The following is a 27,705-nucleotide window of genomic DNA, read 5'->3' as shown; positions in this document are numbered from 1 at the left end:
TTTATGTGGAAACAGGGTCTCTTAAGCCAGCAAGGCTGGCTCCGAACCAGTGCGATCCTCCTGTCTCCGCCTCCCAAGTGCAGGGATTACAAGCGTGTGCCACCACTCCTGGCCAGCCTCAGCTTCTTAGTGAGGCCCTCTGAAACTTAGTGAGACCGTTCCAAAATAAAGAATAAAAAGCCAGGCGTGGTGGTGCACGCTTGTAATCCCAGCGCTTGGGAGGCTGAGACAGGAGGATCACACAGGTTCGAAGCCAGCTTCAGCTACTGAGTGAGGCTCTCAGCAGCTCAGTGAGACCCTGTTTTCAAATAAAGTATAAAATAGGTCGGGAGCGTAGCCCGGAGGTAGAGGCCCCTGGGTTCCATCCCCTGTACCACAAAAATATATAAATAAATAAATAAATAAATAAATAAATAAATAGGGCAGAGGTTATAGCTTGGAGGTGGAATGCCCCTGGGTTCCATCCCCAGACCTGCAAAACAAACAAAAATAAACAAACAACTCTGAACACAGCAGGTCACCTTTCCCTTAGTTTCACTGCCCACTCCCCCATTTCCCCACCTGATCCGTTTGTGTCTAATGAAAAGTTTGAATATTCACAATGCCAACACCCCAAGGTTTCACTCTTAGTGGGGAGGAAATAAAATCTGTGAAATCTGTGGCATAACATCTAGAGAGCTGCAAACGCCAATTTCTTTGTCACTGGACAGTAAGTATATACACAGCCAGCAGCCCTCGTTAGGGAACAGCTGTTTATATATAATAATAATGACGACGATGCCACGGTTACAACTGTACAGCATCGCTGCCAACTCTACCCGTGCTGAGTGCCTCAAACATTTTCGCACTTGAACAAAATATTGCTAAGCAAGTCCAAACTTGGTGAGGACACAGAATACGGAGAAGTTCACTCATTAGTCAGATGCTTATGAAGTGCTTATTATGTGCCAAGCAGGGATAGATGTGAAAACATGACCCTCACGGCCATACGTAATCAAGTGGCCAGACTAGTATTCAGACCCAGGCAGATCTGACACCAGGCGAGTATTTCAATGCTCTAAACACCAGGTCAGCATGTTAAAATTAAAATTAAAAAAATTCAAGAACATAGCCTGGGGTGGTGACGCATGCTTGCAATCCCAGCATTTGACAGGCTGAGACCAGAGGATCTGGGTTCGTGAACAGCCTCAGCTACCATTAGTGAGGCTCTTTGCAACTCAGTGAGATCCAGTAAAATAAAAAATAGAGCTGGGGGTGCAGCTTGGAGGTAGATGCTCCTGAGCTCCATCCCCAGTACTGCCAAAAAAAAAAAAAAAAAAAAAAAAAAAAATCCAACACACATCTTCAAATCCCTCAAATCTGTTCAAATTTTTCTTTAGATTTTGTCATTCATTTTTCCCCCTTTAGATTCTTTTCCACATCCGACTTCTTGAGCTTCTGTTCTTTGCAACCAAGCCAGTACTGGCCAAAATAATATTAAATGGGTTATTCTCTTGGATATAATATTCTATATTCTACTTATAAAATATATTATAATTAGCTGGGTATGGTGGCACATGCTTGTAATCCCAGTGCTTGAGAGGCTGAGACAGGAGGATCGCACAGGTTTGAAGCCAGCCTCAGTTACTGAGTGAGGCTCTCAGCAACTTAGTGAGACCCTGTTTCCAAATAAAATATAAAACAGGTCTGGAAGTATGGCCCAGAGGTAGAAAGCCCCAGGGTTCCACTCCGAAAAACCCAGGGTTCCACCCCCAGTACCACCAAAAGAAAAATATATGTATATATTATAATTCACGAGGCGTGGTGGCGCATGCCTGTAATCCTAGTATTTGGGAGGCTGAAATTGCAGATTCAAGGCCAGTCTCAGAAGCTTAGTGAGATGCTCTGCAAGGTAGCATGACCCTGTTTCAAAATAAAAGATAAGGCCGGGCGTGGTGGCGCACGCTTGTAATCCCCGCGCTTGGGAGGCTGAGACAAGAGGATCGCACAGGTTGGAAGCCAGCCTCAGCTACTTAGTGAGGCTCTCAGCAACTTAGTGAAACCCTGTTTCCAAATAAAGTATAAATAGGTCTGGGAGTATAGCCCAGAGTTATATATAGCTATATATATATATATATATATATATAGCCTCTGGCTTCCACCCCAGTACTACCAAAAAATAAAATAAAATAAAAAATAAAAGATCAAGCTGGGCGTGGTGGCACAGGCTTGTAATCCCCGCGCTTGGGAGGCGGAGATAGGAGGATCGCGCTGGTTCGGAGCCAGCCTCGCTGGCTTAAGAGACCCTGTTTCCACATTAAAAAAAAAAAAAGGTAAAAAAAATAGGTCTGGGAGTGTAGCCTGTGGGATTGTAGCCCGGAGGTAGAAGGGCTTCCAGGAACCCCAGTACCACCAAAAATCAAGACCAGCCTCACAACTTCGGAGACTCTCAGGAACCTAGCAAGACACTGTTTCAAAACAAATACATGAAAAAAGGGATGGGGTTTAGCTTGGAGGAAGAAGGTCCCTGGGTTCAATCCCCAGTGCCACAAAACAAAACAAAACCAGGTGCAATATGACTTTTGATTTTCTAAAATACTTCACTATCTTTTCCTAAATTTACACATAAAACCCTCTCTCATCTTTCCCCAAGGAATGAATACAGAGAAACACTCAGTTTTCAAAATAATTAGGTTAAAAACTACAAGCATAGAATAAAAGTAATATCTTCAAATGTATACCTTTTCATGTATTCAGCCTCATTTTAATTCCTTGTGTATTAATCAGCAATCAGAGCATTATGTTTTTTAAAGGGGTGGGGCCGGGCGTGGTGGCGCACGCTTGTAATCCCTGCGCTTGGGAGGCAGAGACAGGAGGATCGCGCAGGTTCGAAGCCAGCCGCGCGCGCTGGTTTAGGAGACCCTGTTTCCAAAATGAAAATGTAAAAAATAGGTCTGGGAGTGTAGCCCGGAGGTAGAAGGGCTTCCAGGAACCCCAGGTACCACCAAAAAAAAAAAAAAAAAAAAAAAAAAAAAAAAAATAGGGCTAGGGCTGGGGCTGGGCTTGGTGGCGCACGCTTGTAATCCCAGCATTTGGAAGGCTGAGACTGGAGGATCGTGGTTCGCGGACAGTGTCAGCTACTTAGTGAGGCCCTTCGCAACTCAGTGAGACCCTGTTTCAAAATAAAGAATAAAAAAAAATTGGGCAGGGGGTGTAGCTCGGAGGTTGAATGCCTCTGGGTTCCATCCCCAGACCTGGAAAAAAAAAAAAAAAATTGGGCTGGGGGTGTAGCTCGAAGGTAGAATGCCCTGGGCTCCATCCCCAGTATAGAAAGAAAGAAAGAAAGAAAGAAAGAAAGAAAGAAAGAAAGAAAGGAAGGTGGGGGAGGTCTGGGAGTGTAGCTCAGAGGTAGAATGCCCCTGGGTTCCATCCCCAGTACCACACACACACACACACACACACACTCTAAATAAATAAATAAATAAATATAGGTCTGGGGGTGTAGTTCGGAGATAGAATGCCCCTAGGTACATCCCCAGTATACCCCCCCCACACACACACATAAAATTTAGAAGTTTTTATTTATTTTTATTTTTATTTTTTGCGGGTCTGGGGATGGAACCCAGTGTAATTCTACCTCTGAGCTACATCCCTGCCCTGCCCTGTTTTTTATTCTTTATTTTGAAACAGGGTCTCACTGAGTTGCAAAGGGCCTAAGTAGCTGAGGCTGTCTGTGAACCGTGATCCTCCGGTCTCAGCCTCCCAAATGCTGGGATTACAAGCGTGCCCCACCACGCCCAGCTTCCCAAAGTATTTTAATTAGCTAGATGAGCCTTCTTTCTGATACCTAGAACTGCCAGCTGCATACATCTGTCCTTATTCTACCTAAAGTACCCCTCCCATTTCACTTAAATGGATTCCTCCCACACATGTTTCAAGATTCACAAGCACTTAGCCCTCCTTGGCCCATGATCATTCCAGTTCTCTGAATTTCCAGCGATAATAAGTAACATCTTAAAAGTTACAGTGAGTCCTCAGTATTAAAGGTAGCAGAACTACCCTGAACGCAAAGGCTAAAGACAAGAAAAGGCAGAAAGTGAGACAAACTGGGACCAAGTTCCAAGAGGCACAAGGATATTTTTTAGTTTAGTATTTTTTTTTTGTATTAGGGATTGAACTCAGAAGCATTCTACCTCCCAGCCCAATTGTCTGTCTGTCTGTCTTTCTTTCTTTCTTTCTTTTTCTTTCTTTCTTTCTTTTGGCACTGGGGGTGGAACCCAGGGGCTTTTCTACCTCTGGGCTATACTTCCAGACCTATTTTATACTTTATTTGGAAACAGGGTCTCACTGAGTTGCTGAGAGCCTCACTAAGGAGCTGAGGCTGGCTTCCAACCTGTGTGATCCTCCTGTCTCAGCCTCCCAAGCATAGGGATTACAAGTGTGCCCACCACACCAGGCCAAATTTTATTTCTTATTTGGCAACAAGGTCTCACTAAGTTGCTGAGAGCCTCCCTAAGTTTTTCTACCTCTGGGCTATACTCCCATATCTAGTTTATGCTTTATTTGGAAACAGGGTCTCACTAAGTTGCTGAGAGCCTCCCTAAGTTCTCAAGGTTGGCTTTGAACTTGTGATCCTTCTGTCTCAGGCTCCCAAGTGCTGGGATTACAAGTGTGCGCCACCATGTCTGGCTCTATTTTTTAGTTTGTTTATTTTTTGTGTGTGTGGTACTGGAGTTCCTGGAAACCCTTCTATCTCCGGGCTACACTCCCAGACCTATTTTTTATATTTTTATTTGGAAACAGGGTCTTTTAAGCCAGGGCGGCTGGCTTCAAACCTGCACAATCCCCCTGTCTCCATCTCCCAAGCGTGGGGATTACAAACGTGCGCCACCACGCCCGGCGTTATTTTTTAGTTTTTAAACAGGCCTATTTTTTGCTGGGTGTAGTGGCACACGCTTGTAATCCCAATATTTGGTAAGTTGAAACAGAACTGCAGGTTTGAAGCCAGCCTCAGCTACTTAGTGAGGCCTTCTGCAACTTAGTAAGACTGTTTCAAAAATAAAAAATAAAAAACAGGCTGGGGGTGTAGCTCAGAGGTAGAATGTCCCTGGGTTCCATCCCCAGTACTGAAAATAAAGGTCTATTTTTCTTTTAGCAACATCCCCACCTTGTGGACATACTAGATACTGTTAATACCATTTCTGTGGTACTGTATTTTTCACAGGCCTGGATACAAACAGAAAGCAGGTACATATAAAAAAAAGTGTACTTTCTAAGCAATTTTGAATCAAAAAGCATATGACTTTAACGTCTCAGAAAGTAATATAAGCCAGGCATGGTGATTTACACTTGTAATCCCAGTATCTGAAGCTGATACAGAAGGATTGCAGGTACACAGCCTCAGCTACTTAGTGAGGCCCTCCACAATTTAGTAACATCCTGTTTCAAAAAAATACAAGCCAGCATGGTGGCCCACGCTTGTAATCCCTGCTTTTGGGAGGCTGAGACAGGAGGATCATGCAAGTTTGAAGCCAGCCTCAGCTACTTAGTGAGGCTCTCAGCAACTTAGTGAGACCCTGTTTCCAAATAAAGTATAAAATAGGTCTGGAGGTGTAGCATGGAGGTAGAAAGCCTCTGGGTTCCATCCCCAGTATCACCAAAAAAAAAAAAAAAAAGCTCAAAATAGGACACAAGGTGTACCTTGGAGGTCAAATGCCCCTGGGTTCCATCCCTAGTGCCGTTACAGGTTCAATACAACCAAAAAAATCTGAATTTTATGGCATTTCCTCTGTAAGTGGTTACTAATTTTTTCCTTAAATTCTAGGTAAAAGTTTAATAATACAGTTTCTGGCTTTATGCGGCATACTGAGAAAGAAACCAACCGAATGAGACCGTGGTTTGGAAATAAGTATAAATAAAACACTGGTAAGAGCTTTTAACATCTGTTTATAAGCCGTCTCCGAAGGAGCAGCCAGCCACGCCACCCGGGCCCCGCGTTACCTTTTTGGAGCCGTACACAATGTGGCACAATACGCATTTTCGCTCCCGTACCATAGTGACCGGACCTGCAGCACCCCGTCAACCTGCAAAGAGGAGTCAGATCAGTGACCTCCCCACATCCTCCGGGGCCCGTCCTGACACGGCCACAATCACAAATCGTGGCGCGTTCTCACTGCCCCATCTTCCAGGCACAGTAAATGGAAACTGCGACTTTCCCGGTGCCGACGACAAAGCCCTGAAGAGACAGCCTCAGTTACTCGTCTGACCCCGTATCCGCTCTCATCAGCAAATCCTGTCAGTCCTGCATTAAAATATGCCCCCATTCCAACCACTGCTCACGGCCTGGGACACCTCTCATCTGTCACAGGGCATCTGCTGACTTAGTAGTCTGTGTGTATGAGACACGCACAAGGGAAGGAACCCAGGAACACGCTACCTACCTCTGAGATGCACCTCCCACACCTTTTTTTAAATTTGGAAACAGGGTGTCATTAAGTCACTGAGGCTGTCCTTAAACCTTCTGTCTCAGCCTCTCACGTACCAGGATTACAGGCGTGTGCCACCGCATCTGGGTAAATTCCTAATATTTTTTTAAAACTTGAAGACTTTAGGTTCAAGAACCAAGACTGAAGCCGGGCATGGTGCAGGCTTGTGATCCCAGCATTCCAGAGGCTGAGACAGGAGGATTGTGGTTGGAGGACAGCCTCAGCTACTCAGTGAGGCTCTTAGCAATTCTGTGAGACCCTGTTTCTAAATAAATTATAAAAATAGGTCTGGGAGTGTAGCCCAGAGGTAGAAAGCCCCCGGGTTCCACTCCAAGTACCACCAAAAAATAAAAAATAAATAGGGATGGAGATGTAGCTCAGAGGTAGAATCCCCCTGGGTTCCATCCTCAGTACCACACACACAAAAAAAAAAAAGACAAAAAAAAAAAGAAAAAGACTGATGGTTCTGAGTTTTTTTTGAAACCCCCAAATCTAGAGGTTTTTTTTGGGGGGGGTTTGGTGGTACTAGGGGTGGAACACAGAGGCTTTCTACCTCCGGGCTATACTCCCAGACCCATTTTTTTTTTTTTAAACAGGGTCTCACTAAGTTGCTGAGAGCCTCACTAAGTAGCTGAGGCTGGCTTCGAATCTGCGTGATCCTCCTGTCTCAGCCTCCCAAGTGCAGGGATTACAAGCATGCGCCACCACGCCCGGCCAAAATCTAGAGATTTGACTTGTATACATTTTGAACTTTCAAAATGGGTAAGTATAGGACAGGCATGGTGGTGCATGCTTGTAATCCCAGCATTTGGGAGGCTGAGACAGGAGGATGGCACAGGTTCGAAGCCAGCCTCAGCTACTTAGTGAGGCTCTCAGCAACTTAGTGAGACCCTGTTTCCAAATAAAATAGAAAAATAGGTCTGGAAGTATAGCCTGGAGGTAGAAAGCCCCTGGGTTCCACCCTAAGTACCACCAAAATATAAAAATAAATAGGGATGGAGGTATAGCTCAGAGGTAGAATCCCCCTGGGTTCCAACCCCAGTACCATACACACACACACACACACACACAGAAAAAGACTGATGGTTCTGAGTATGAAACTTTTTTTTGGAACTCCAAAATCTAGAGATTTGACTTGTACACATTTTGAACTTTCAAAATGGGTAAGTATAGGCCAGGCATGGTGGTGCATGCTTGTAATCCCAGCATTTGGGAGGCTGAGACAGGAGGATGGCACAGGTTCGAAGCCAGCCTCAGCTACTTAGTGAGGCTCTCAGCAACTTAGTGAGACCCTGTTTCCAAATAAAATAGAAAAATAGGTCTGGAAGTATAGCCTGGAGGTAGAAAGCCCCTGGGTTCCACCCTAAGTACCACCAAAATATAAAAATAAATAGGGATGGAGGTATAGCTCAGAGGTAGAATCCCCCTGGGTTCCAACCCCAGTACCATACACACACACACACACACACACACACACACACACACACACACACAGAAAAAGACTGATGGTTCTGAGTATGAAACTTTTTTTTGGAACTCCAAAATCTAGAGATTTGACTTGTACACATTTTGAACTTTCAAAATGGGTAAGTATAGGCCAGGCATGGTGGTGCATGCTTGTAATCCCAGCATTTGGGAAGCTGAGACAGGAGGATTGGGGTTCTAAGACAGCCTCAGATATTTAGTGAGGCCCTTTGCAACTCAGTGAGACCTTGTTTCAAAATAAAGAATAAAAAATAGGGCTGGGGGTGTAGCTTGGAGGTTGAATGCCCCTGCACCAGCTATCACACTACACAGATTTATCCTGGTTTACAGATACCATAAAAATTATATAATTACGTAATATAAACTGTATGTATTAGCCGGGTGTGGTGGCTGGTAAACGGGGATTGAACTCAGAAGCATTCTACCTCCGAACTATCCCCCCAGCTTTATTTATTGATTGATTGGTACTGGGGATAGAACCCAGAGGCATGCTACCTCCAAGTTATACCCCCAACCCAATTTTATTTCTTATTTTGAAACACGGTCTCACTAAGTTTCTGAGAGCCTCTGTAAGTAGCTGAGGCCAGCTTTGAACCTGTGCGATCCTCTTGTCTCAGCCTCCCAAGCGCTGGGATTACAAAAGTGCACCACCACGCCCGGCTTTTATTCTTTATTTTGGAACAAGGTCTCACTAAATGGCAGAGGACCTCACTAAGTACCCGAGACTGGCCATGAACCTTTATCACCCTCTCCCAGCCTCTCAAGTACTGGAATTATAAGTGTGTCAACATGCCAGGCTCAAAAATTATAATCTTATTAGATACTGATTACCCACCCATCCAAAAAGATACTAAGAAAGTACAAGTAGCATAACTACTAAAGTGATAACTTTGTATTTATAAACTAGCTTATTGTTTAAGAAGTATGGCAGGAACAGGATGGATCTTGGAATCAGGCAAAAATAACTCACACTTCTCCCTTAATTTTTTTTTTTGTTTTTTTTTCAGTACTGGAGATGGAACCCCAGCCCTGTTTTTTTATTCTTTATTTTTTCTTTATTTTGAAACAGGGTCTCACTGAGTTGCAATGGGCCTCACTAAGTAGCTGAGGCTGGCCAACAACTGTGATCCTCCTGCCTCAGCCTCCTGAATACTGGGATTAAAAGCTTGCACCACCACGCCCAGCTCCTTCGATAATTTTTTTTTTTTTTTTTTACGGGGTTGGGGATGGAACCCATGACCTCTGAGCTACACCCTCTGCCCTATTTTTTATTCTTTATTTTTGAAACAGGATCTAAATTGCGGAGGGCCTAAGTAGCTGAGGCTGTCAGCAATCACGATCCTTGGGTCTCAGCCTCTGGAACGCTGGGATTACAGAGGCAGAGACAGGAGGATCGTGCTGGTTCGAAGCCAGCCTTGCTGACTTAAAAAACCCTGTTTCCAAATCAAAAATATATTTTAAAAAATGGGTCTGGGAGTATAGCCCAGAGGTAGAAGGGTTTCCAGGAACTCCAGTACCCCCCCACACACACACACACACAATAATGAATAAGAAATAGGGCAGGGGGGGTGTAGCTTGGAGGTTTAATGCCCCTGGGTTCCATCCATAGTACCACAAAAACAAATAAATAAATAAATAAAAAGAAAGAAAGAAAGAAAAGCAACAGTAGCCAGATGTGGTGGCACATGCTTGTAATCCCAATTACTTGGGAGGCTGAGAAAAAAGGATCACAGGTTTGCAGCGCACCTCAGCTACTGAGTGAGGCCCTCTGTAACGCAGCGATACCCTATTTCAAAATAAAGAATAAAAATTGGTGGTGTAGCTCAGTGGTAGAATGCCCCTGGGTTCAACTCCCAGTACTTCAAATAAATAAATAAATAACAAATAAAATCAATTGCTTGTAGTAAGCTTTTGTCATTTTAAGGATAATCACATATTTTGAAAAGATAATAGTCACTTCAAAAATGTAAAGGTACAAAAGGGCTCATGGCTAATTTTTTATTTATTTTTAATTTTCTTATTAATTTTGTGTGTGACACTGGAGATTGAACCCAGAGGCATTTTACCTCTGAGCTAAACCCCCAGCCTAATTTTATTTATTGGAAACAGGATCTCACTAAGTTGCAGAGGGCTTCGCTGCGTTATGGAGGCTGGCTTCGAACCCGCGATCCTACTGTCTCAGCCTCCCAAGTGCTGGGATTACGATAGCACCACCACACCGGGCTTATGACAAGTTTTTTAAAGGGAGACACAATTTAACAATGCAGGTCAGACCACCCACCTGAACCCTCTAATTAATTTCTAGTTAATAATAAAAAAAACTACATTACATAGTATATTCTTTATTACCCCCAAAGTGTAACCTGAATCCAATCAGGCATCTCACTCTAGCTCCTGGTAAGAACTAACAAGTTAAATGGTATCACCAGGAATCAATCATAAACTTAGATAACTACTGGGCGTGGTGGTGCACACTTGTAATCCCAGCATTTCAGGAGGCTAAAACCAGAGGATCGTGGTTCGCGGACAGCCTCAGCTACTTAGTGAGGCCCTTTGCAACTCAGTGAGACCTTGTTTCAAAATAAAGAATAAAAAATAGGGCTAGGAGTATGGCTCAAATGTTGAATGCCCCTGGGTTCCATCCCCAGTAGGGGAAAAAAAAAAAAAAAAAAAAAAAAAAGGCTAGGGTAGTAGTTCGGAAGTAGAATGACTCTGGGTTCAATCCCCAGCACCAAAATAAATAAGTATGTCCTCTCTGTCAAAACCAAAAAAGGCTTAAGAAGAGGGCAATTTGGAGCCGGGCTTGGTGGCATATGCTTGTAATCCCAGTACTTGGGAGGCTGAGACAGCAGAATCACAGGTTCATGGCCAGCCTCAGCTACTTAGTGAGACCCTCCACAAGTTTTCTTTCCCCCTCTGCAACTTAGCAAGACCCTGTTTTAAAATAAAGAATAAAAAATAGTGCTGGGGGTGTAGCTCGGAGGTAAAATGTCCCTGGGTTCCTTCCCCAGTATGATGACAACAACAACAAAAATTAAAGTAAAAAAATAAAAAGTTTCTAGAGAGCTAGGCATCGTGGCACACGCCTATAATCCCAGCTACTCCACAGGCTGAGGCAGGAGATGACAGATTGAGATTTAAACCTCAGTGTGAGGGGGAGAAGGAAGAGAACAAGTCTGAAGTCTGAGTGGGGATCCTGCTTCCGGAGAGACCTTGAACCCCTACAAAGACTGCTAACAGAACTAACATTCTGAACCCAAGAACAACAACTCCCACACCCTCCTCCCTAGCTCCGGGCAACCAACTTCCTACATCTTCTGTCTTTGTCATTCTAATTGCCATCCACCAATATTCTACGCCCATAAAAGCAATAGACATTTTTTATATGTGTGTGTGGGGGGGTGGGTACTGGGGGTGGAACCCAGGGACTTTTCTACCTCCAGGCTATACTCCCAGACCTATTTTATACTTTATTTGGAATCAGGGTCTCACTAAGTTTCTGAGAGCCTAAGTAACTGAGGCTGGCTTTGAACCTGAGCGATCCTCCGGTTTCAGCCTCCCCAGCGTAGGATTACCAGGTGCTCTTTTTCATTGGGTACACGAATTAAACTTCCCATTCAGTTACTCCAACTACAAAACACCCAATATGAGCCAGGCGTGGTGGCACACGCTTGTAACCCCAGCTTTTAGGAGGCTGAAAAAGGAGGATCACGGTTTGTGGACAGCTTCAGCTTAATGAGGCCCTCCTTAATTTAGCAAGACTGTTTCAAAATAAAGAATAAAAAATAGGGTAGGGAGTGTAGCTCGGAGGTCCAATGCCCCTGGGTTCCATCCCCAGACCCGCCAAAAAAAAAAAAAAAAAAAAAAAAAAGTGTACCTCTCTCATGTCGAGCAGCCTTTAGGCCACTTCTGCTCTAATCTAGATGTAAAATAACCACCACTACTTCTCCTTTTTAAGCTTTATCTTCCTTTTAGCCAGGCACGGTGGTGCACACTTGTAATCCTAGTACCTGGGAGGCTGAGACAGGAGGATCATAGGTTCAAAGCTAGCCTTGGCAAGTTAGAGAGGCTCTCAACAACCTAGCAACACCCTGTTCCCAATCAATGAAATCGGGCTGGGGGTATGGCTTGAAGGTAGAATGCCTCTGGGTTCAATCCCTGGTACCACGAAAACAAAAACAGAAACCTTAGGAACAGAACTTAAAGTTCAAGATTCCCCATGGGGTTCAACAGCAAGTACTCAAAAGTCATTTGTGCCTGCACACACACCTAAAACTCAAGCTACCCAGGAGGCTGAAGTGGGAGGCTCTCAAGCTGGAGGCCAGCCCGAGCAACACAGCCAAAACCTCTTCTAAAGAGAAGAAAGAAAAAGCAAAACAATTAAGTGAAAAGAAAAATTACGGCGAATGAAGCACGCAGCTCGCTAAGTAACAGTCGAGCTTCCTTGGCCAGGATGGCAGTCCCAAGTTGCTCAACGCCGCAGAAATCTCCAGCAAGATGGCTTACTCTTACTATCAAAGACTGAGCACACTGATGGCGCGGGGGCTGCAAGGCATTCCCTCTGCAGGTGTGCACCGAGACCGCACCTGGCACTGAATGCACACAAGGCAGGCGCTGCAGTCAGGGCTATGGCTGCGACGCACCCGGGCCGGCGCAGGCGCGCTGGCGGCTGTCCCCCGCCCGCCCGGCCCCGCGAGCCGCCCCGCAGCCCCGCGTCCCGGCGGGGACCCCCCCGGCCCCCGCCCGCCCGCCCGCCACTCACGCTCACGCCGCCCCGCCGCCGTCCCCGGGCCGCCCGGCCGGCGAGGAGCCCAGGCCCGCCGCCGCCCCCGCCGGCCGCGCAGGCGCACGGCCCGCCGGGTGGCTTTTTTTCCCCCCTGGTCCGCCTCTCAATCATCCAGCTTTATTTGAACACAGGGAGTGAACAACGGACACTGGGAAGAGACTTGACCCAAAGAGAGGGTGGCAGGACAAAGGCAGGTCAGCCTCGGGAAGCGTCAGGCGGCCGCGCCAGGCCCGCTCGCCCCCACCCCGCTCTGGGCCCCCACCCGAGGACGCTTCTGCTCAGCTTCCAAATCGTACCCGCCTTATGCAACTTGCAGAAGTTTTTTTTTTGGTTTTTGTTTTTTTGGTGGTGGTGGTACTGGGGTGGAACCCAGGGACTTTTCTACCTCCGGGCTATCCTCCCAACCCATTTTCTACTTATTTGGAAACAGGGTCTCACCAAGTTGCCGAGAGCCTCACTCAGTAGCTGAGGCTGGCTTCGAACCTGTGTGATCCTCCTGTCTCTGCCTCCCGTGTGCCACCACGCCCGGTGCTCGCGGAAGTTTAAATGAAAGTACAAATGCTTAAGACAGATTCGAACTCAGCTCTTAGGCTGGCTACTCGCAATTTGTGACCTTGAGGGTGTGTGTGTGTGTGTGTGTGTGTGTGTGTGTGTGTGTGTGTGTTACTGGGAATTGAACCCAGTCATTCTACCTCTAAGCTACATCCCTAGCCTTATTTTTATCCTTTCTTTCCTTCCTTCTTTCTTCCTTTGCAGTACTAAGAATGGCAATTCTACCTCTGAGCTATACCCCCAGCCCAACCCTATTTCTTATTCTTTATTTCGGGGTCTCACTGAGTGTGGGAAGCCATTAAGGTTTTCCCCTAAAAGAATATATATATATATATATATTTATATTTATATATATATATATATATATATATATATTTTGTGGGTCTGGGGATGGAACCCAGGGGCATTCTACCTCTGAGCTATACCCCCTGCCCTACTTTTTATTCTTTATTTTGAAACCGGGTCTCACTGAGTTGCAGAGGGCCTCACTAAGTAGCTGAGGCTGTCCACGAACCGCGATCCTCCAGGTCTCAGCCTCCCGAATGCTGGATTACAAGCGTGCGCCACCACGCCCGGCTCCCTAAAAGAATATTTCTGACTCAGCTGACTGTCCTTCGCCCAGAGTCAACAAGGTTTGGGGTCATGGAAGATTCAAAGTTAAAGGTCTGAGAGAAGATCAGGTGGTGATGGCACAAGGGTACTGATCAACCTACCTGTAATGTATGTGCTTTGTCTTGGTCTTTATTGTATTCCGGTGGTGAAAGCATAAGGATATTGATTGACCTGTAACTCTATAAATACCCCAGAAGGGGTCAACGAAGAGAGATGATATTGACCCAGAAGTAGGCATTGGCCAGTAGGTCAGCCCAATAGAGATGATATTGCCCAGGAGTAGGCGTCGGCCAGTAGAGATGTTGGCTAGGAGGTCAGCCCAATAGAGATATTGACCCAGGAGCAGGGGTCGGCCAGTAGAGATAGTAGGCTGGAGGTCCCCCCACGTTAGAATTAATTCTTTCATCCTCACGCCTCTCTTCGGAACCCGTACTTTTGCCAGCTGGCTCCGGCAACCGAGATGCAAAGGGCCTCACTAAGTAGCTGAGGCTGGTCGCCCACCGGGATCATCCTGTCTCAGCCTCCCAAGTGCTGGGATTGCAAGCCTGCGCCACCACACCTGGCTTGAGTTTTCTTGAAACTTCAGTTTTCTTAGTTAAAATAAAAATAATAATACCATCTTATTTCAGAGTGTTGCTAAGATCAAATAAAATAGCATAGGTCAAGTGCTTGTTCATGAATGTTGCCTGTCAAAGAGCAGACATTCTAGTCAGGCGTGGGGGCACACGCTTGTAATCCCAGCATTTGGGAGGCTGAGACAGGAGGATTGCAGTTCCCGGACAGCCTCAGATACTTAGTGAGGCCCTTTGCAATTCAGTGAGACCCTGTTTCAAAATAAAAAGAAAAAAAATAGGGCTGGGGTGTAGCTCAGAGGGAGAATGCCCCTGGGTTTCATCCCCAAGACCGCAAAAAAAAAAAAAGAAACAAACAAACAAACAAAAAAAGGGCATTCTGTCGACACTAGTGATTATATTCTTATTTATACTGAATTATATTTATTATTAAATTTAGCCTCTCCCTATTCTCTGGTTATCCTATTTTAGTGCCTAAGACTAGTCAGAAAAAGCCAATTACTAAAAGGTTGATAATGATTTAAAGTCTTATTCCTCCTCTATGATTGGAATTATAATAACGTCTCTGATTAGTGAAACTTTCAATACCCAAATCAAAATGAAAAGCTACCTTCATCTAAATGTAAATCCAGATTTGCCTCTGGAGGCTTAAGGAACTCTTCTAGTTCTGTATTTGTGACATCACAAGTCTTGGAAACGCTCAGGATCCGTGACATGCTGCTCATTCTACCGTCCATCGAGATCATGGAGTGGAAGAACAGCGTTACCCTCTAAGCTCAGGGCCATGGTCAAAGGAGGAGCCTGTAGGAGACCAAGGTCAGATATCGGTGAACACCAAGGTTACCCTGGAGCAGGATTGCCTAACCTTTAGAATAGATATTTTGGAGCAGAAACTTCTTCATGGGACTTTCCTGTGTATTTTAAGATGTTCAGCCGCAGTTCTGAACACTGGATGCCAGTAATAGTCTACTGTTCCTCCCTGTGATCACAAGAGTCAAAAACATCTCCAGGCTTTGCCAAATGTTCCCAGAGGGGAAAATTGTCTTTGAGAACCAGTATAGTATATCCATGACCATCTCAACCCTAAGTAAAATTGCTCAGACATTTTCGTCACCTCTGCCTTCAAAAAGTGATTACTGCTGGAGAAAACTACACGCAGGAGAACAGAAACTGGTAAGTTCACCTCTGCTAGTCTTTTTTTGTTTTTGCGGTACTGGGGATGGAACCCAGGGGAATACCTCTGAGTGATACCTCCAGCCTTAATTTTTATTCTTTATTTTGAAACAGGGTCTCATTGAGTTGCAAAGGGCCTTACTAAATAGCTGAGGCTGTCTGGGAATCGTGATCCTCCTGTCTCAGCCTCCCAAATTCTGGGATTACAAGCGTGCGCCACCACGCCCGGCTGAGAACTTTAATTCCTGTCACCATACATACAAATTTATAAATACTTCCTTTTATTATAATTAAGGAGGTATTTCTTTCTCTTTCTCACACTTCTCTTTTCTCCAAACCCCATTCTTCCCACCAGTGCTTTGAATTTCCTCTACTCTGTATGTGTACTTCTGGGGCTTTAACCCAGGAGCACTCTACCTCTGAGCTACATCCCAGCTCTTATTGACTGATTGATTGGTGTCAGGGGGGTTTCATCCCAGGGGTACTCTTCCACTGAGCTATATCCCCAGGACTCAGTGACTCTTTCTCCTCATCCTCCTCTGTGTGTGTGTGTGTGTGTGTGTGTGTGTGTGCACTTGTATGTGTGTGTGTTACTAGGAATTGAACCCAGGGGCATTCTACCTCTGAGCTATACCCCCAGCCTTATTTTATTTATTTATTTATTTATTTATTTATTTATTTATTTATTTTTGGTACTGGTAATTGAACCCAGGGACATTCTACCTCTGAGATAAAACCCCCATCCCTATTTTTTTATTATTTATTTGAAACTGTCTCACTAAGTTGTGGAGGGCCTCACCAAGTAGCTGAGGCTGGCTGAAAACTTGTGATCCTCCTGTCTCAGCCTCTATTTTATTTACTTAGTGTGTGTGTGTGTGTGTGTGTGTGTGTGTGTGTGTGTGTGTGTGTTACTGGAGATGGAACCCAGGGGCTTTCTACCTTTGGGCTAACTTCCATACCTGTTTTATATTTTATTTGGAAACATGGTCTAAGTTGCTGAGAGCCTTACTAAGTAGCTGAGGCTGGCTTTGATTGTTTTGTTTTGTTTTTTCTTTTTTTGGTACTGGGGATGGAACCCAGGGCCATTCTACCTACATGTGACACCCCCAGCCCTATTTTTTATTCTTTATTTTGAAACAGGGTCTCACTGAGTTGCAAAGGGCCTCACTAAGTAGCTGAGGCTGTCTGCAAACCTGTAATCCTCCTGTCTCAGCCTCCTGAAATCTGGGATTACAAGCGTGCGCAGCCAACATGCCCGGCTTCCCTCAGCCCTTTTTATTTTTTGTTTTGAAACAGGGGCTCGATAGGTTTCTGAGAGTCCCGCTAAAATGCTGAGGCTGTCCTTGAACCTATGATCCTCTTTCTCAGCCTCCCAAGCACTGGGATTACAGGCATGCGCCACCACGCCCGGCTTCACTGCCATCCTTTTAAGGCTTATTTCCTTCTACACTTTGGGATAAAGGATGAGTTCTAAGCCTCTAACAAGGATGAACTACAAGACATTTCCAGAAGGCGCTACGTTGTTCCTGGCATATGCTATTGCCACAGCCTGGAAAACAATCTCCCTCTCTTCCGTATTTCCAGGGGAACTCCTATTTATTCTTGTTGACTTGAAAAGTCACTTCCTCCGGTAACCCTTTCAAACATCCCTAAGAATAAAGTGTTTTGTTCACTGGTGTCCAAGGCGCCTGGTATTTTTTACGTGCCTTGCACTGCACTTTAGTTTACGTGTCTATCTCCCAGTCTAGAGAGGTGAAGACAATTTAGGCCAGGAAAGGCATTCTAGTCGCTTTCTTTTCCTCTGCATCCATCCCACACAGGGATATGGACTTGGGTAAAGGTTGCTGAACGCTTCCCACCTTGGGGTAGGACCGGAATCTCTCTGGTTAACGGGCGAGTTCCCAGCTTCTCCGCCTGCGTGGCAGGGAGATTTAAACCCGCCGCGCGGTGATTGGCTCCCGCTGCGAGGGTGTGTCTACGGCGCGGGGCGGGAGTGCGCAGGCGCGCGGGGCGGGAGTGCGCAGGCGCGCGGGGCGGGAGTGCGCAGGCGCGCGGGGCGGGAGTGCGCAGGCGCGCGGGGCGGGAGTGCGCAGGCGCGCGGGGCGGGCGCGCGCAGGCGCAGTGGCGCTCGCCGCGCCTGGTCCGGTCTAGGGGTGTCAGAGTGGCCGCGGCCGGAGAGGAGTGGCCGGCACGACTCGGTGAGCCTGCGGGAGTGAGTGGAGCTGAGGGAGGTGGCCGGAGGAAGGCTGGGATCGTATCCTGAGGCTTTAGAGAATATTGTGTCGGTTGAAAAGTTAGTTGGGCCAGGCTTCAAAGGGGAGTGGGGCCCTCCGGCCGCAGTGGGCCGCCAGGCCGAGGCGAGGAAGCCCGGCGTCGGGGAGCGCTCGAGCGGCCGCGCCGGTGGCGGTCCCTAGACTCTTCCTGGAAGCCAGACAGACTGACCCCCAGTCCCTCGCCCCGAACGCACGGTGCCGCCGAGGTTGGGGCTGATGGACTGCATGGTGGACACACCACGCTGAGCATAGTTTGACTTGATTCTTGAAAGGACTCCGCGCTCCGTGGCCTCGGAGAGTCCTCGCTCTCTAGGAAAGTCCATCCTCGCGGCTGTCCCGCAAGACGCTCAAAGAAAAGGATCAGTAAAGGACGAATTCCACAGCTCAGGGTTAGGGGAAGTCCTGTAAAGTGCTGTTTCACTTCGTCCATGGTTTCTTCTCTAATCATTAGTCACTACAGTGCTAGGAAAGGCAGCTGGTGATAGAGGAAACCGAAAGACAAAGTTGGACGAGAGGAACGAAAAGTTTTACCTTTTTGCTATTTTTTTTTTTTATCTCGTAGGGTGGGGAACAGAAGCTGGGAGAGGGGAGTTTGGTTACTGGCAGCTTTCTGACAGCGTTCCTCAGCCTTGTGAAAGTAATGTAGCTGTGTGTGTGTGTGTGTGTGTGTGTGTGTGTGTGTGTGTGTGTGTGTGTGTGTTACTGGGGGTGGAACCCAGGGGCTTTTCTACCTCCAGGCTACACTCCCAGACCTCGTCATGTAGCTTTTTAACAGCTGATATTTTAAGAACTGATAAGGGCATTTACTCCATAGGGCAGGGGGTGTAGCTTAGAGGTAAATGCCCCCTGGGTTCCATCCCCAGTACAAATAAATAAATAATAAATAAATAAATAACTCACTTAAAGCATTAAGTTAAAACTGAGGTTGGTGGCATGGCCCAGTGCTAGAGGGCTGTCCTTAACACTGGCTATCAGGTTTTCCCTATGTCTTCAGTTGACCTGGAAAATGTCACACTTGAAACATTAGCTAGAATGCTTTTGAGATCTAATCTTAAAATATTTCACAGTAAAATAAGAAAAAGTAATATTTCTGGCACCAGTAAAGTTGGTGTCTAAGGCATCGAATAATCAGTTGTCATTCGTTCTTTGGGCAAAAGGTAATGAAGGCACATTCGTGTAAATAGCAGCAAATAGAAACAACTCTTTCCATATGACTATGCTCCTTGACATGTGGTCATGTGGAAGTAAGTTAAATAATCACATAGCCTGCAGGTTAAATATTTATCAGTCTTGGTAACTTTTTTTTTAGGTGCTTGTGATATGTGGAAATGCTCTAGAAATTTTGTTATCTTATTTCCAGAATAGGAATGACTTAAAAGTGGTATTGTTGCCGGGCATGTTGGCCCACGCTTGTAATCCCAACATTTGGGAGGCTGAGACCTGAGGATCGTGGTTCGTGGACAGCCTCAGCTACTTAGTGAGGGCCTCTGCAACTCAGTGAGACCTGGTTTCAAAACAAAGAATAAAAAATAGGGCAGGGGGTGTAGCTCAGAGGTTGAATGCCTCTGGGTTCCATCTCCAGAACCACACACACACACACACACAAAGTGTTATTGTTTTCCTAATGTATTCTTTCCTTAAAACAATTTCTATCTGCATGTTATTTGTTTCATTACATATGAATGAATTTAAGTACAGTATACAAGTTCATATAACTAAAGGTCACATCCTTTCTATTGATTAAGAATATAACCTAAGCCAGGGGTGTTGGCACACGCTTGTAATCCCTGCGCTTGGGAGGCAGAGACTGGAGGATCACACAGGTTTAAAGCCAGCCTTAGCTACTTAGTGAGGCTCTCAGCAACTTAGTGAAACCCTGTTTCCAAATAAAATATAAAATAGGTGTGGGAGTATAGCCCGGATGTAGAAAAGCCCCTGGGTTCCACTCCCAGTACCACCACACACACAAAAAAGAATACAACCTAGAATCAGGAAGAAAGCATATAAACAAAAACAGGCCCTGTGCTCCTGGGACAACTGTCTGGTCGGTCTTCACTTAGGAATCACAACTGTCATAATTTTTGCTAGTTTACTATTTGTTGTTTTTGTTTTTGTTTTTTGATACTAGGGATTGTGCCCAAAGCCTTTCACATGCTAAACATACCCTCTAGCACTGAGCCATGCCACCAACCTCAATTTTAACTTAATGCTTTAAATGAGCTTATTTATTTGTTTATTTATTTTTCGTACTGGGGATGGAATCCAGGGGCATTCTACCTCTAGGCTACACCCCCAGCCCTATTTTTTATTCTTTATTTTGAAACAGGGTCTCACTAAGTTGTGGAGGGCCTCACTAAGTAGCTGAGGTTGGCCGTTTACTCGGATCCGTCTGTCTCAGCCTCCCAAATACTGGGATTACAAGTGTGTGCCACCATACTTGGCTTAAATGAGTTTGTTTTTTTTTGGGGTTTTTTTTTTTTTTGTGGTACTGGGGTTCCTGGAAGCCCTTCTACCTCCGGGCTACACTCCCAGACCTATTTTTATACTTTTTTATTTGGAAACAGGGTCTCTTAAGCCAGCCCTCCTGTCTCCGCCTCCCAAACTCAGGGATTACAAGTGTGCGCCACCATGCCCGGCTTAAATGAGCTTTTTAAAAATCATTACCCTCTCCAGGCATGGTGGTGCACACTTATAATCTCTGTACTTGGGAGACAGATGTGAGGATCACAGGTTTGAGGCCAGCCTCGGTCAAATAGTGAGACCCTCAGCAACTTAGCAACACCCTGCTTCAAAATAAAGACTAAGCCAGGCGTAGTAACACATGCCGTAATCCTAGTTTTTGAGAAAGGAAGATCTCAGGTTCGAAGCCAGCCTCAGCAACTTAGTGAGCCCCCACCCCCAGCCTAGTGAGACCCTGTTTTAAAATAAGAAAAAAAATAGGACTGGTGGTATAGCTGGAGGTAGAATGCCCTGTGGGTTCAACACCCTTCCCCCAACAGAATAGCGGTGAGAAGGGGATATTTGCTTGTTAACTTTTTTTGTGTGAAATCAGCTACTTTTCCTAAATTGAGGCTTTTTTCTCCCCCAAATTGGTCTTTATTCTTTATTTTGAAACAGGGTCTCACTAAGTTGCAGAGGGCCTAAGTAGCTGAGGCTGTCTGCGAACCGCGGCCTTTCAGTCTCAGCCTCCCGAATGCTGGGATTGCAAGTGTGCGCCACCATGCCTGGCTCCAAATTGGTCTTTATATCTCACGCATTGTAGATGTCTGGGTTTTTATTTTTGTTTTTTTTTTTTTGTGGGGTCTGAATTATGTATGTGTTAGCATTTAAAAAATATGAAGTTGTTTGCATCCAAGAGTGCTGAACTTTTTATTCTATTACCATATTTAGAGAAGCAGATGACAGAGACTGGTCTTTTCTTTGTTGTGGTAGATAGGGGATTAAACGCAATATATCCAGTACCTCTAACAATTGGAGGAAGTGGATTATGGAGCCAGGAAATAGCATGTACTGTGCCTTTATTTATTTATTATTTATTTAGTTCTAGGGAATGAACCCAGGTCCTTGTGTATTCTAGACAAGCATTCTACCACTGAGCTCTAACTTTTTTTGTGTGTGTGGTTCTAAGGATTGAACCCAGGGGCATTCTACCTCCAAACTGCACTCCCAGTCCTATTTTTTATTCTTTATTTTGAAAGAGGGTCTCACTAAATTGCAGAGGGCCTCACTAAGTAGCTGAGGCTGGCTTCGAACCTGTGCCATCCTCCTGTCTCAGCCTCCCAAGCGCTGGGGATTACAAGCGTGCACCACCACACCCAGCTTGCTTTCCATTTATATTGACTAGTCAGGCGCAGTAGCACGCGCCTGTAATCCCAGTACTTGGGAGGTTGAGAAAGGAGGACCTCAGCTTTGAGACCAGCCTCAGCAACCTATTGAGACCCTGAGTAATTTTTTGAGACCCTGTTTTAAAATAAAAAGGGCTTGGGGTGTAACTTAGAGGTAGAATGTTTCTGGATTCAATTCCTAGTAGAAAAGAAAAAAAAATTTTTTGACAGTGTTTTGATCATTGAGACTACTTTAATGGTTTCTGAGTGTTTTTTTTTTTTTTTTAATCAGCTGGACTGTGGACTGGGTGGCTCATGCTTGTAATCCCAGTACTTGGGAGGCTAAGACAGGAGGATCACAGGTTCCCCACCAGCCTAGATACTGAGTGAGGTCTACAGCTTAGTGAGACCCTGTTTCAAAATAAAGAATAAAATCGGTCTGGGGATGTAGCTTGGAGGTAGAGTGCCCTCGGGTTCAATCCCTAGTGCTGCAAAATGAATAAGTAAATAAATATGTTGTAGCTGGGCGTGGTGGCTCATGCTTCTAATCCCAGCATTTGGGATGCTGAGACCAGAGGATCACAGTTCACGATTCACAGTTGATCCTTCCTGTCTCAGCCTCCCAAATGCTGGGATTACAAGCATGTGCCACCATGCCCAGCTCTCTCTCTCTTGTCTGTCTGTCTGTCTGTCTATGGTACTAGGGATAGAACCCAGGGGCATTCTACCTCCGAGCTACACCCCAGTCCCCCCCCCTTTTTTTTTTTTTTTGTGGTACTGCGGATGGAACTCAGGGGCATTCTACCTCCAAGCTACACTCTCAGCCCTATTTTTTATTCATTTTGAAACAGGGTCTCATTGAGTTGCAAAGGGCCTCACTAAGTAGTAGCTGAAGCTGTCCTTGAACTGCAGTCCTCCTGTCTCAGCCTCCAGAATGCTGGGATTACAAGTGTGTGCCACCACGCCTGGCTTCCCCAGCCCTATTTTTATTCTTAATTGTACTCTTAGTGAAACAGGGTCTCACTAAGTTGTGGAGGGCCTCACAAAGTATCTGAGGCTGGCCAAAAACCTGCAATCCTCCTGTTTCAGCCTCCCAAGTACTGGGATTACTGGCATGCGTCACCATTCCCCGCTTGTGATTTTTTATTTTTTTAATCTGAGAATGTCAATTGTTGGTAGGAAGGTTAGAGAAAGAGAATACACTGATAGTGAGAGGTGATAAGAGATTTCTATAAATTCTCTATTCCAGCTAAATTTTCTGTTCTTTTTTTTTTTTTTTTTTGTGGGTCTGGGGCTGGAAGCCAGAGGCATTTGACTTTCGAACTACACCCCCTGCCCAATTATTCTTTATTTTGAAACAGGGTCTCACTGAGTTGCAGAGGGCCTCACTAAGTAGCTGAAGCTGTCTGCGAACTGCGATCCTCCGGTCTCAGCCTCCTGAATGCTGGGATTACAAGCGTGCGCCACTACGCCTTGCTGAAATTTTCTGTTCTTTATGGGATCATTTTTTAATCCACGTAGTATTTTTTCACAAAAATATTAAAAATGTATTCAAACCTCATTAGAACCCATTCCTGCTCTTAAATGTGAACTATGTTTTCCATCCAAACCTTAGCAAGTACTAGTCTTCTGAACCTCTGTTAGCAGTGTTTAAGACCAAATGGTATGCCATTGTTATTGCTATGCTTTTATGGTTTATTTATTTATTTACCTATTTATTTATGCAGTATGGGGGGTGAAACCCAGGGGCATTCTATCTCTGAGCTACACTCTCAGTCCTATTTTTTATTCTTTAATTTGAAACAGGGTCCACAGAGTTGCAAAGGGCCTCACTAAGTAGTAGCTGAGGCTGTCTGCAAACCACGATCCTCCTGTCTCAGCCTCCCAAATGCTGGAATTACAAGCCTGCACCACCACACCCAGCTAACAGTTAACATTTATCAGCTGTTATTTTCAAGTCCATCTAGCATGAATGTCATTCATATTTAACATTGTTGTTTAGCTTTTATTTTGCCTACTATTTCTGCATTAGTAAAAATATTAAAATGATGCTGGGCACAGTGGCACACACCTGTCATCTCAGCTAGTCAGGAGGCTGAGGCAGGAAGATTTTGAGTTGTAGGCCAGCCTGGGCAATTTAGTGAGACCCCATCTCAGAATAAGGGCTGGGCTTGTAGCTCAGTGTAGTCCCCAGAGTTCGACCCCCAGAACTGCAAAAACCAGAAATAACAACACAAAACCCATCCTGGGGTTGTCTTTAGTAATGGAGCTCCCACTCTTTTTTGTTTTTTGGTTTTTGGTGGTACTGGGGGTGGAACCCAGAGGCTTTCTACCTCCGGGCTATACTCCCAGACCTTTTTATATTTTATTTGGAAACAGGGTCTCACTAAGTTGTTGAAAGCCTCACTAAGTAGCTGAGGCTGGCTTCGAACCCGTGTGATCCTCCTGTTTCAGCCTCCCAAGCGCGGAGATTACAAGCGTGCGCCACCACACCCGGCTGAGCTCCCACTCTTAATCACCATGTTACTCTGCTATAAACAAAAATTTCTACTTGTTGCTGATACATTGGTTAACATGAAGTCTAATCAAAATACTCCAAAGAGAATGGAATATTTTAAGTACAGTGATAAGCCCTGTAACTCATAGAGCAACTTCATTTGTGTTTTATCTCATTTTAAGAGAAAGAATAAGGCAGAAACTAACAGTAGAATATTTTAACTGCCGAATCCTTGGTTTGCAATATAAAATAAATTATTTTATTCTTATAAAATCATTTTTGGCATGACCCTGTAGAATAGATGGTGACTTAAAGAGGTACAGACAACAATAGGTTGTCTACAAAATACAGTTTTAGAATAGTTTCAGACTGGAGTGATAAATGTACTCTTTACTAAGTCACATTAGGCAAATTACTTAAACTGGGCCTAATTTCCCCATCTATAAAATAGTCTAGTGGAGATAACAATGTATGTAATTACTTAGTAAGGTATATGTACAGTGAGCCTTTCTCCCCCCATCCCCTAAAGTTTTAAAATAATAAAGAGGTTAGACTGCGCACTGGGTTCCACCCCCAGTACTACAAAAAAAAAAAAAAAAAAAGTGTTAGCCAGGTGTGGTGGTGCAGGTTTGTAATCCCAGTACTTGGGAGGCTGAGAAAATTGTGCAGGTTCGAAGCCAGCCTCAGCTACTTAGTGAGGCCCTCTGCAACTTAGTGAGACCCTGTTTCAAAATAAAGAATAAGCCAGGCGTGACACACACTTGTAATTTTGGGAGGCTGAGACAGAAGGATCACCGTTCATGGACAGCCTCAGCTACTTAGTGAGGCCCTTTGTAACTCAGTGAGACCCTGTTTCAAACATAAAAAGGACTAAAAAATAGGGCTGGGGGTGTGTAGCTCAGGGGTAGAATGCCCCTGGGTTCCATCCCCAGTACCGCAAAACAAAAAACAAAAACCCAGTACCAGCCAGGAATAGTAGCATATGCCTGTAACCCAGTAGTTGGCCGAGGCGGGAGGATCGCTACTGACAGACAGCCTCAGCAACTTAGTGAGGCCCTGTTCCAAAATACAAAGTAAAACACAGGGCTGGGGATGGAGCTCCAAGGCAGAATGTCCCGAGTTCTGTCCTCAGTCAGAACTGCAAAAACAAAGCAAACTTTCTCCTGTATTCTACTCTTTGCATGGTAGTCATGTGCTCAGTCACGGCGAAGCGTTCGGAGGAGAGCAGCGCGCAGACGCGTCCTGACGTGGGCCTGCCAAATGTGCAGGTCCTTGTTTTGCTTTTCACTTGCTTAAGGAAGAAAAAAAGGAAGTGCTGAGCAGGACTTTGAGTTCACAGAAAGGGCGTGTCCGCCTAAGTGGCCTCACTGCCAGCCAGGAGGATCTGCACTTGTGCCTCCGGCTGCTTCTGCTTTCCTTAGTCCTGGGGAGGCAGGATCCCTGGAGGCCTAGAGCTTTTGTTTTTGTGTGTGTGTGTGTGTGCAGCAGGCATTGAACCAGGGCACTCCACTCTAAGCGGTATCCCCAAGCCTGTTCCCCAAACCTGCCGTCCTCCTCAGCCTTCCAAGTTGGGTCCCAGGTGTGGGCCGCCACGCCTGACGAGTCTTAAATTTGGACAGAAGTCAGTTGTGCTTTCAGGTCTCTTCAGGGCTATGTGAAGGTTTGTTTTTATTGGGAAGATAGCAAATACTGGCTTTCAATTGGCAGGAATCACCTTATTATGAATATTATTATGATTAATTATGAATGTTATTATGAATGATGTTATTATTAATTGTATAGTTTGAGAATTCTGGGCTTCCTTACTCCAGTGTCTGGAAACATGACTGGGGGCTATTTCCATAAACTAACTGATTGTTACTTTTTTGTGTGCGGTACTGTGGATAGAACCCAGGCGCATTCTACCTCTGAGCTACACCCACAGCCCCATTTTTTACTCCTTTTTTTTGTGTGTGTGGTACTGGGGGTGGAACCCAGGGGCTTTCTACCTCCGGGCAACACTCCCAGACCTATTTTATATTTATTTGGAAACAGGGTCTCACTAAGTTGCTGAGAGCCTCACTAAGTAGCTGAGGCTGGCTTTGAATTTGTGTCATCCTCCTGTCTCAGCCTCCCAAGCTCAGGGATTATAAGTGTGCGCCACCATGCCCGGCTAGTCTTTGTTGTTGCAGGGGATTGGTTGGGGGGGAAAGGTGTGTGGTGTGAAATAATCCCCCCCCCACCACCAGACACACAGAGACAAACAGAAAAACCGTGGATTCTTGTCCTAAGCTAAGAATAAGTATTCATCGCTTGGACAGCTGCTGCAGATTTAAAGAAGTTTATTAAAAAGATAGAAATATAGAGATAGTTACAGCCCTGTGCCGGAGCGAGGCACAGGGGGGCAATTCGAATGAAAATGCCAAAGAACTCCAGTTTACTGAGTTTTTATCCTGTTTAAGTCCAGCAGGTCCCTTTGATTTTTGGAGATCATGTTACACCTTATCGCCAGCCCCTGCTCTGCTTCTGTTATCTCTCCAGCTGGGTTTATGGCCTAAAAGGGGGAGACATCTCTGTCTCCAAACACAGGCCCAGATTTATGGCCTGAGAGGGAGGCATCTCTATCTTCAAACACAGGCCCCCAAACTGTGTTAAATTGTTCTTAGGAATGCAAGGACATGTTAGCTAGCCCTGGCTTTCTTAGTAAAGAAGATATGTTTCAAAGTTGGACATCTTTCCCAGGATTGATACATTAATACTTTTTAAACTCTCTTCCCAATACCAGTACATTTGTATTTTTGAAACAGGGTCTCACTAGTTGCAGAGGGCCTCACTAAGTAGCTGAGGCTGGCTTCAAACCTGTGCGATCCTCCTGTCTCAGCCTCCCGAGTCCTGGGATTCCAAGCTGCCCACCATGTTGGCCATATACCAATTTTGAAATGTGGTTCTAGTGGTAGTTTGCAGGCTTCTCACTGCTCTCACATGTATCTTTTCTCCCAAAGACCACTTTACTTTGAAAGTGCTCCCTGGTTTCCACTTTTTTGTTCATTGAACAGATGTTAGGTTAGAGTTACAAAGATAAAACAGAATCCCTTTCCTTCAAGAGTTTAGTCTGGTAGGATGTTCCTGGATAACTAGGTTTTCTGATTATTACTGAGCATATCCATAGCAGGGCTTCTAACCTTGAAGAGCTTTCATAAGGAGTGTTAAAAAGAGTTTTAGATCCTGGTGTGGTGGCACAGGCTTGTAATCCCCGCGCTTGGGAGGCTGAGACAGGAGGATCGCACAGGTTCGAAGCCAGCCTCAGCTACTGAATGAGGCTCTCAGCAACTTAGTGAGACCCTGTTTCCACATAAAGTACAAATTAGGTCTGTGAGTATAGCCTGGAGGTAGAAAAGCCCCTGGGTTCCACCCCCAGTACCAACAAAAATAAATAAGTGAGTGAATGAATAAAATCAAAGGTATTTTAGTAGCTTCCTGTGTCCACT

At 45.3% G+C, this 27,705-nt stretch overlaps 1 protein-coding gene across 7 annotated transcripts in view; it reads right to left on the bottom strand.

Moving 5' to 3' along the window:
• Window positions 1–6,036, bottom strand: part of ZNF106 (zinc finger protein 106) — a gene marked incomplete at both ends in the record, with an annotated part of 48,893 nt that extends 42,857 nt beyond the window's left edge. For 6 of the 7 annotated variants that reach the window (XM_080707281.1, XM_080707283.1, XM_080707280.1 and 3 more), the window contains one exon: window positions 5,980–6,033. In XM_080707281.1, the coding sequence (XP_080563407.1) occupies window positions 5,980–6,033 (54 nt within the window). Of the gene's footprint in view, window positions 1–5,979 lie in introns of all 7 variants that reach the window. The other variant, XM_080707282.1, reaches the window with a different exon arrangement.
• Window positions 6,037–27,705: the final 21,669 nt, after the last annotated feature.

Source organism: Muscardinus avellanarius (genome assembly GCF_963383645.1).
Source record: "Muscardinus avellanarius genome assembly, chromosome: 12".
NCBI lineage: Eukaryota > Metazoa > Chordata > Mammalia > Rodentia > Gliridae > Muscardinus > Muscardinus avellanarius.
This window is presented reverse-complemented; position numbering and strand designations above follow the sequence as displayed.